The 9,454-nt window shown below is 40.0% G+C and overlaps 1 protein-coding gene across 1 annotated transcript in view; it reads right to left on the reverse strand.

The window, feature by feature from the left end:
* Nucleotides 1–9,247, reverse strand: part of PLEKHG7 (pleckstrin homology and RhoGEF domain containing G7) — a 30,699-nt gene extending 21,452 nt beyond the window's left edge. Inside the window, exons 1-4 of the mRNA XM_019624765.1 lie at nt 9,153–9,247; nt 8,494–8,595; nt 4,770–4,883; nt 488–662 (exon numbers count right to left, since the gene is read on the reverse strand). Of these exons, the coding sequence (XP_019480310.1) occupies nt 488–662; nt 4,770–4,883; nt 8,494–8,595; nt 9,153–9,242 (481 nt within the window). The 5' untranslated portion in view covers nt 9,243–9,247. The remainder of the gene's footprint in view (nt 1–487; nt 663–4,769; nt 4,884–8,493; nt 8,596–9,152) is intronic.
* Nucleotides 9,248–9,454: the final 207 nt, after the last annotated feature.

The raw sequence follows: 9,454 nt of genomic DNA on the forward strand, positions 1-9,454 counted from the left end.
CCCAAATATCAGTTCTAAAGATTGCAGTTGGCATTATTTTTAGATTGACCCTGGATTTCAATGACCTAAAAAAATGATGAATAGTAATTTATCCTCCGGAAAAGCCTCCTATGGTGTTTATTCCCATTTGCTTTGTGTTTGGCCTCAGTATGGATGTTAAAAACAAAGTGCCTTCAATCATCTGGGAAGTAGAACTTTTCCTGCCTGAATTCACATCTGAAAACCTTGGAGACAGCCACGTCCTGCATACACTTGGTGGTAGAGTTTTCATCGGTTTTGCCAGGATGTGACTGGAGCCCATTGTTTTGTGTGTGTTTGATTTACAATGCACTTAAACTGAAATCCACATTTCCCAGAGCCATGACCTCAAGTCAACGGAATTACTTTCTAGGATGGAAGCCCAGATGGTTCCCAGGAGCCAGAGAGCCACCCACCTCTTTGTGGAATCTCCCCCTGGAGCTCTGTGCTACTTATCTCAGGGACTTACGGATTGACTTTTCCACCTTTTCCTTCATGGAGTAGATCAAGAGTTTCTCAGTAGAGTCTGTACTCCTTTTCCAGATATTCTTCAGCAACAAGGGATAGCGAGTCAGCCTGTGTAGTGGGGCCACTAGCAGCTCAGGCAGGTGAAGGCGTCTGCACTGCTCATTTTGCTCACACCACTGGGAAGGCAAAAGCAGACATATCAGAATGTCACTTCTTCTACCAAGGCCCCGAGAAGCCTGGATATGAGAAACTCTGGGAGATTTTACTCAGCAATGATAATGACGCAACTGTGAGCTTGCTGGAAAAGTTTATAAGCCACAGACTAGACTTTGATTTTTAAAATCCCACCTTAGACTGTCTTTAGCAAGCATCTCTCTACCGGTGCAAAATTCAGGGTCTGAAATGGGGTTCTTAGATGTGGTTAAGAAGCATTATTGAATATTACTGACTAACATTGTTACTTGCCCATGAAAGGAATGAGAGAAAATCCTTTTTCAGATGTCTTGTTTTCCCAGTAATGGGATGAAGCAGCAGTCAGCATCACCTGTAATATCACCACTCAATTCTCTTAAATGGGGAAAATTTTCAGGATTTAGAATCACAGGAAATGTTTAAAATTTGTTAAATACCCTAGAGAATGCATGTTCCATCAGTGGCAGCGATAAGGTGTGTTAATATATGAGTTCCAGTCTTGTTTACCCTTCTCATTTAGAGTTTAGTTTGCCCATTGGCTTCTTCTCCCCGGCCCTCAGGGAAGGTTTCTGGTTTTGCCATCTCTCCCTCCCTCCAACTCCTCCCCAGTCCTCTTCTAGCCTCATGCTTAGCAAATTGCATTTGTTTTTCATAGCTGGACCATGTCCTTGGGGTTTTCACCCTCCCCCACCAGGAACTTTATCAAAGTATTTCTTCTGAAAACACCCAGGGCTCTTCCTCATAGGAATTCTGTGGGACACAATCGTCATGAAAGTGGGCACAGGGTGCACGGTGGTTGGAGCTCTAGGAGCCAGGCTTCAAGGCTTGCTGAGGGACCACCTTCCCTTGTCCATACTTCACATTTCTCTTGGCGAAAGTTACTAGTCACCTCCAAGTTCTCATCCAACCCAAAATGGCTGGAATTCTGATCGGAGTTGGAAAGGATGGAGAAGAAAGCAGAAACAGCAGATGTGGATAGGCTGAGAGGAGTAATGAGTGAAAGGAAGAGATGAGGAGAGATCTTAGTCTGTGGTCTTAGTGGCTGATTTCCATGCTGACTCATTCATGGGCATTAGCGTTCCAGCTCGAGTGTCTGGGAGTCCCAGTAACTGACTTCTCAACAACATTGAGGTATTCCCTGAAAACACACAGCCGCGGGCCACTGCCCCAAGTTTCCATGCTGTAGAAAAGGGCTCTGGCTGCCAGCACTTACTGGTATCTAGAGTAAATGTGAGAACAACCAATATATCCAGACATCAATCAGGCAAGAAACATCAGTGGTAAATAATTGAGACAAAGATTCAGGCAGAGATGTTGGAAGCTTTTAGTGTTTCAGAAGGCCTCAGAAGAGAGAAAAAAAGATATTCATTGATTCTAAAAGTAGCTATAAGTTTTTGTTTCATCTCTCTATTGGCTTTAGGTTTCAGGTCCATTAGGGGGAAAAAGATCATCTCTGTCAAAAGAGATTGGACATAAAAGCCTTTCTGTAATGGAGGGTTTAGATCCATGGAGACTGCTTTTGTTTTATAGTAAATATCCTATGTGTTTAGGGGAACAGTGAAAGGAATTCAGGGGTTCACATAAAAACATTCTTCTCATAAATCTGTCTTGATGGGATACAACAGTGGGCTGGAGTAGCCCGCATTCTTGGAATCTTGGGGAATTTACTTGAGCTCTCTAAACCTCATCTGGGAAATGCAGTTAACAGGAGTAAGAATGGTAGCAGGTTGGTGAGCAGTTTTAATGAGATAATTCATACAAAGTGCCCAAAACAGTGCCTGGCATGTCTTGAACACTCAGCCCATGATAGGTAGATGTTCATGATAGTGAATGTTCATTGAGCCCCACGAAAAGACCTGGTACAAAGTTCCAGTCTCTTTCTCTGCATCATTTTAACTGTCTCTGAAAGAGTGGAGAGAATTCTACTCCCATCAAGGTGCACAACACAATGTACAGACATTCACAAAGCCCAGCCCCACACGGTGTGGAGGGTAAATTCATCCCAGTGCACTCATAGCCCAATTCCAGGCAGGCAGAACACCACACAACTTAAGTTCTCCAACAACGTTGTTTATGTCAGAGCATAACAGGGGAATGGACGTCAGCTTCGGACAAGTCTGAATTCGAATCCTGCCCCTGAAGAACTGTATCTTTCACCACGTTTCCTAATTTGTCTAAGCTCTTGAAAAATGGGGGCTAATAACAAATCCCACAGGGTTATTGTGTAGACAAAATGATCATGGATGACCAGCATACAATGCAGTGCCTGGCAGTAGCAAGGGCTTGAGAACCAGTCACCTTTATTATTTATTATATATTATAATTATATGTTATAGTTATGATGTAATCATTATTATAACCATTACATTTTTATCTATTATATTATTATTTTTGTCAATTACCTGTGATGATGCTTTGGTTCCGTACTATGATGCTGTGGAAGGTAGGTTCACCTTCAGTTCCTTCAAGGTCTCTCCCTGATCCCTCACCTTTGTTTCATGATGCTAACAGTTCCCAGGCAGTGGGAAATAGCTCTGAGGAGCTGCAAATAGTTCTGGTGTAAAAAGCATTGGTTTGTTTTTGTTTGTTTGTTTGTTTTGCCTGAAAACCTTTATCCAGGTTCTTTTTTGCTACCTATTGGTCATGTGACCTTGCAAAAGTCATTTAACCTCTTTGAGCCTCAGGAACACATGAGGACAATGTAGTCAACTTCATAATTTTGTGCTAGGGATTAAAAGAGATGTTTGAGAAAGTACTTGGTAAAGCATTATGCATTATAAAAGTATTGTGTGTTATCATTACAACATTGTATCCTCTATCCCTGTTCCCTAAATATCTTTGGATGCTATATATATATACTTCACATATAAATGAAAACCACCCTTCTATGCCACAGTCGATACAGGATTTTCCACAGGTATTTGAAAATGGTGGCTGAGCCTAGTTAATCTCTGCCCTAGCTTGGAAGGGAGAGAAATGGACCTGGATTCTCCCCAGTTTGGGGGCCTGGCTGAGAGTCTAATCCATCCACTTCCAGGGAAAACGTTTGTGACTGGATTATTCATACATTTGGAAATCTAATGAGCTTTCAGTTTTTAATTTGAGTAGCAAAGAAAACACCAAAAGTTTAAAGCTAAAAAATAAGGCCAAGCCTCTCACCGACCTTCATTCCTCCTGTCTCATCCATGCCGCCCCAGGCTGCCTTGCACATCCGGACTGACTCACAGCTATCATTGGGCGCTGTGGTACCCTTTCCTCCCACACCTCTGGCGTGATACTCTGCCAGGGGCTCTTTGCAGCTGCAGGGAAGAGCTAGTTTTCTGGAAAGGCTTGGACTATTTTCTCTGAATCATACGGAAGCACTCTGATATAATATTGAAAAGTACAGTTAAGACAAAGAAATGTCAAAAGAGGGGTCAAAGGAAGTAAGGAAGTCAAGGAAAATTCTTTCCGTGTTGGCTTAGCAAATGCTGAAGGTTCTTAGCAGACATTCCGTGTTCTAATGCTTTGGGACCCACTGCCGTCATGTTGTACGACTCCAGGGGCAACATTTACATGGTGCTCTATGATGTACTCTAGGGGGCGCCATTCACATAGGATACTATGTAAATGGTGTTCCAAGCTTTTGTGCGACGGGATCTTGCTGGGACCAAATCCTCTAAGAGTCAAACTTCTAATCACAAACAAAGCCTCGGTTCTTAGTCTAGTTTTTTCCTTACAGTGTACCAGTTTCTTCCACCAACAAACCGAAGAACAAATAAAACAATTTTAAGCCCCAGCCAAAATTTCAGGAGAGGCATTGGATGATGTCATGTTTCCAGGTGTGCACCATTTTAAAGTCTTAAGTGTGCAGTGGAAGGTATGTCATGAGGAAAGCAGACTTGTAGTTTAACATATTACTGATAATTTGTTTGTCTTCTTTCCCATTTAATTTGGGCATAGTATTGGGTTGTTGGAAAAGTCATGATGTATTTTTTCTGTTTTTCATTGCAAAAATGCGTCATGACTTTTCTGACAACCCAATAATTCCTATTGCCTGTTAACACCCAAAGAGTCTCAGGAAAAATAGAAAAGAAAAAATGGTACTCTACTTTTAAATATATTCCGAAGTCCTCTCTCTGCCTCAGGCTCTCAAGATAAAAGACAGCGGCTGAGTAATTCAGGCAGTAGGTCTGGTGGCTCTGACAGAGGCTCCCTCGGAAATACTGCAAGAGGAGAAGAGCAGAAGGAGGATCAACAGAAGCAGGGGGAACACAGACAGACTTTCTCTTTCTCTTCCCTTTTGTCACAAAGTATAACCGGGAAAAGTGGAGGAGTCACCATTATCAAGCAGGAGTTATGACTGTGTGAATACAAATGGGTTATCTTCACAATAAATATTCTTTCAAAAAATGGTATTCCCATAATAAACAATTAGCTTCTCAATAAATTGTCTTTTCCCTTCATACTTAAATTCTGTTTAGGACATCTTGATTTAGTTCACCTTTTCCTTCTGTTTATGCTTTATCAAGGCCTACAGTTCCTGTATGGTACCTGATAACAAATATTGTGTGTGATTCCAATGTTTATGTTGGTAGATACTGTGCTTGTCTTGGTAGTAAGCGATTAAAGTAACAACATTTAACTTCTCGTCAAATCTTCCTCAAAAATATCCATGAACTTAATTCACCTGCTGGCTATGAATACTGTAGACTCAAATTTGGGGCACCTTTAATAAGTGTACTGTGTTTAACAGCATGCATTTTATTTAGCAATTTTACCCAACCTAACACTTACCTTCCCTTTTCTTCATAATTTTTATTTAATGTCTTAGACTTGCTGTAGTGACCACCATTTGTAAGCCATCTGAAATTTATTTTAGAATAAAGCAAGTGGCCAATTTATATGAATACAGAGGGTGCCAAAAAACGTATACACATTTTAAGAAAGGAAAAAACTATTAAAATTATAATAATATATACTGATAATAAAAGATGAATAGAAGTCACATTTAACTTCTGCAATTACAAGAGATGTTAAAAGTGGTTACCATCAGTGTCCAGAGACTTCTGATTATGGCGAACTACTGCTTGAGCAACGTTAACCAAAGTGTCCACTTGTATGCAGTTTTTTGGCACCCCCAGTATATTCACATATAAAATGATCAACTGAGCACATCACACAATGTGCCACTATCTCAGTTAGCATCTTTTTTGGCAATGAGATATTCTTTTCTCTTCACCAATGTTTCTGTCTCCTTCTTGTCAGACATTCTCTTCAGGTAGTGCCTCCCATGTTGCTAAGCCCATGTGCTCCTTGATGGGTTTTTTGATTAACATAGCGAATAGTGGGTCCCATTAAGGAGTTTCCAATAGTATCATCATGTGGCTGAATGAGAGAAGGAAGATGCACCTTTTGGTAATGTTAGAACTACAGTGAGTAGAGAAAGCAGACCCAGTCTAAAGAGCCACCAAAGGAAGTGACAGTGATAAAGGCAGAGACAACAAAAATTAGACAAATATTTTGTTATAAGACAGATGAGAAAATGCTATGGGGAAAAATGCCAAGTTTTGACTCGAGCAAGGAGTAATTTGAAAGACAATGATGTGGATTTATTTTTGAGGGTGAGGAGGGTTGTCGACAGCATGGAGATACAGGGAAGGTCTTTCCACAGGGCGTGTGAGAAATGTCATTACTAAGAGGCAACTGTTAAGACCATATATGGTCAGGCCTAGAAATCCAGTACCACAATGCAGTGTGACCTTGGCCATGTTAACTAACCTCTCCAAGCCTCAGTTTTCTTCTCAGGGACTTGCTCACATAGCTCATGTGTGAATAACAAAATGTCCCAATCTCCCAGCTGATGAGCTTCTTGTGAGGCTATGTCACTGCTTATCTATTTCCCCTTCCTGGGGAGGATGATATGTGCCCACCTCATGGAAGGTGGGCCATGTGACTCTCCTTGGCTGATGAAATGGGAATAGATGTGCCATGTATTGCTTTAGGCAGAAACTTGGAGTCAGTGAGTGCTCTGTCCCTGTCTCTTATGTCTTTGCCACGGTGACTGGTAACACTCCAGGTGGTGGCTGCTCCCTCAGCATAGGCCCCAGAGTGAGGACAGTAACAAAGTAGGAGCACAGCATAAGTGAGACATGAACCAAGCCATTGATATCTGGGGAATGTTACTCTGGTACAAGTAAATCTAACCTGACTGATAAAGGACCTTTTAAATTTAGAAAAAACTTGAATAATCCATCTTTGCATACCTGTAACAGACTATGAAGCATTCATATGTTGGTTATATAATATTATAGACCTTTAGTAAAGAGTCTGTTAATATCCCATGCTTAAGTAGGCTGTAAGTGCATTTATCCGGTGGTGTGAGTGTTTGTTCACCCTCAAATTCATAGGTTGAATCCTAACCTCCAATGTGATGGTGTTAGGAGGTAGGGCCTTCAGGAGATGATTAGTTCATGAAGGTGGAGCCCTCATGAGTGAGATTAATGTCCTTACAAGGAGGCTCCAGAGACCTCTCCAGCCCCTTCCACCATGTGAGGGATACAATGAAAAGTTTGTGACTGGAAGAGGGCCCTCACCCGACCATTCTGGAATCCTGATCTCAGGCTTTCACCCTCCAGAACTGTGAGAAATACGTTTCTGTTGTTTATAAGCCACCCAGTCTGTAATGTTTTGTTATAGCAGCCTGAGCAGACTAAGACAACTCATGTGTTTTGATGAGAAGTTGGTATTTCTCCATACTACTTCCTTAAAACTAAAAAAAACCTTTCTGGCTAGAGAAAGATTTTAGCTATTTCTCAACACTTTTCATTCTTTCTCTTGTTTTTCAAAGCTTTTCTTATTCAAATCTGTTTTCAGAGTTTACTAATGGATCTCCCTACTTTACACCTAGTTTCCTGCTTATTTTTGCCTTGTTGAATACGCCTCCTTCATATCTCACCTCAAACATCTTTGCCCCAGAAAGAATTTCCAATCTATAACTACTTCGTCATCTGCCGAACCTAAAATCTTTCCTTCATGATATCTATGTTCCTTTGTTCCTCAGCATTGATCTCAACTTGATTATGTAATTATTACTGTTATTTATGACTGAATTAATTTCTCCCCCATTAGACTGGAAACTCCTCACGAGTAATGGTGTGTCTGGTTTTGCAGATTTATTGTGTACAGGGTATCAGCCCCACATTTAAGCATTTAGTAAGCGCTCAATAAATCTCAGTCTATGTTTTTTTAAATGGATTGTAAAATTCCAATCTTGCTAAATGAGAATACATAAGGACTGGATTTAAAAGCTCAAAGTAAAAATGACAAGAGAGAAGGCCCAAATAGCTACTCAAGAAATAAATAGCATTTATCAAATCAGGGCTTTAGGTTTTCCTCTTGTCTTCTTCTTTCATACACAGAAGTTCTATTAAGGGTGTTGATGGGCTTGAAGGTTTATTTTGTTCCTTTCTGAGAGACTAGCACTTTTGTTAAAAGAACAACTGAACCATGTAATTAGCCTACACAAACTATTGCCATGAATATTGCTTTAAATTGAAGTCATTTAAAAAACAAACTTGGAAATGCCTGTTCCATGTGTGCAGATTTCTGTGTTAATAAAACCCACCCAGGAGAGGTGACAATGGAAAAAACAGAATCGGTAAGTTATTGTTGAAAACACTGATTAGTGGAGAAAGGGATGGTTCCTTTGTGGGAGGGCGCTAGTGGCACTTCTCCAGGAACAACAAAAACAGAAAACCAAGTAGCTATTAACACCTGTCTTGGGAGGTAGGTGAATTTATTGCATGAAGCTGAGATCTCCCAGGAGGATTTTACCTTCGTGAGCACAGAAATGAAGTCCATGGATGGTGAAGTCTCAGAAGCATCGATGTAGTCTTTGATGATGGCAAAAAGACTGGTCACAAAACGAAAGCTTGTCTAGGGGCCAGAGAGAAAGGACGCAAGAGTAGGCACACACCCAGGGGTAAGGAACAAACATTTGATGAACTTCAAATATCATGCTTATAGCTGTTTGCCATTTCAAATTTATCTCCTGGCAAAATCCAGATTTATTTTCCTTTTCAATATATATTTTCTAAGTATTTTTAAAATAAATAAATTCCTTTTGACCCTCTCCTTCCTTTTTAAAGGAAAGATATTTATTTAAAATATATGTGAGAAAAAGACATTCATTTGAGACTAAAAGTTTATGAAGATGATGGAGATCTGAGGAATAAGTTTACTTTCTAAAACAGCCAAGGAAAAATAAAAAATGTTACAGAAGGCTGATATCTGCAATCTATTGGAAAGATGTCAATGTTTAGGTTTCCTTCTTATAAACCCAACCTCCTGATCATAAAATTATATGGCTGAATAAACCATATTCCAAATTTCAGTATGGAATACAAGCCACAGAAATAGAACAAGTATGCATTGTCACGATCCTCTGATGAATTTTAAAACATGTCTACTGCCATCTTCCTACTTTGGCTCACCTGACTTAACTCCTCCAGGTTTGCAAAAAGTCTCCATAGATCCACATCCAGGAGATATTCATGAGTTTGTAGATATTTTAGTGTATACATGAAGATCTTAAAAAAACCAAAAAACAAATGCAAAATAAATGCACATTACTTTCTGTTTTTCAATTTTGAAACTTGCCTTTTGCAAAAACATAAAGTATAAACCTCCTGAGTATAACTTTACAAAACAGTTTAGAAATTAGTATTTTCAAGGTTTAAGAATTTTCCTTAATAGAAATGACGACATTTAACGTCTGTATAACATAAGGGAGATG

This window comes from Hipposideros armiger, unplaced genomic scaffold (assembly GCF_001890085.2).
Source record: "Hipposideros armiger isolate ML-2016 unplaced genomic scaffold, ASM189008v1 scaffold_606, whole genome shotgun sequence".
NCBI lineage: Eukaryota > Metazoa > Chordata > Mammalia > Chiroptera > Hipposideridae > Hipposideros > Hipposideros armiger.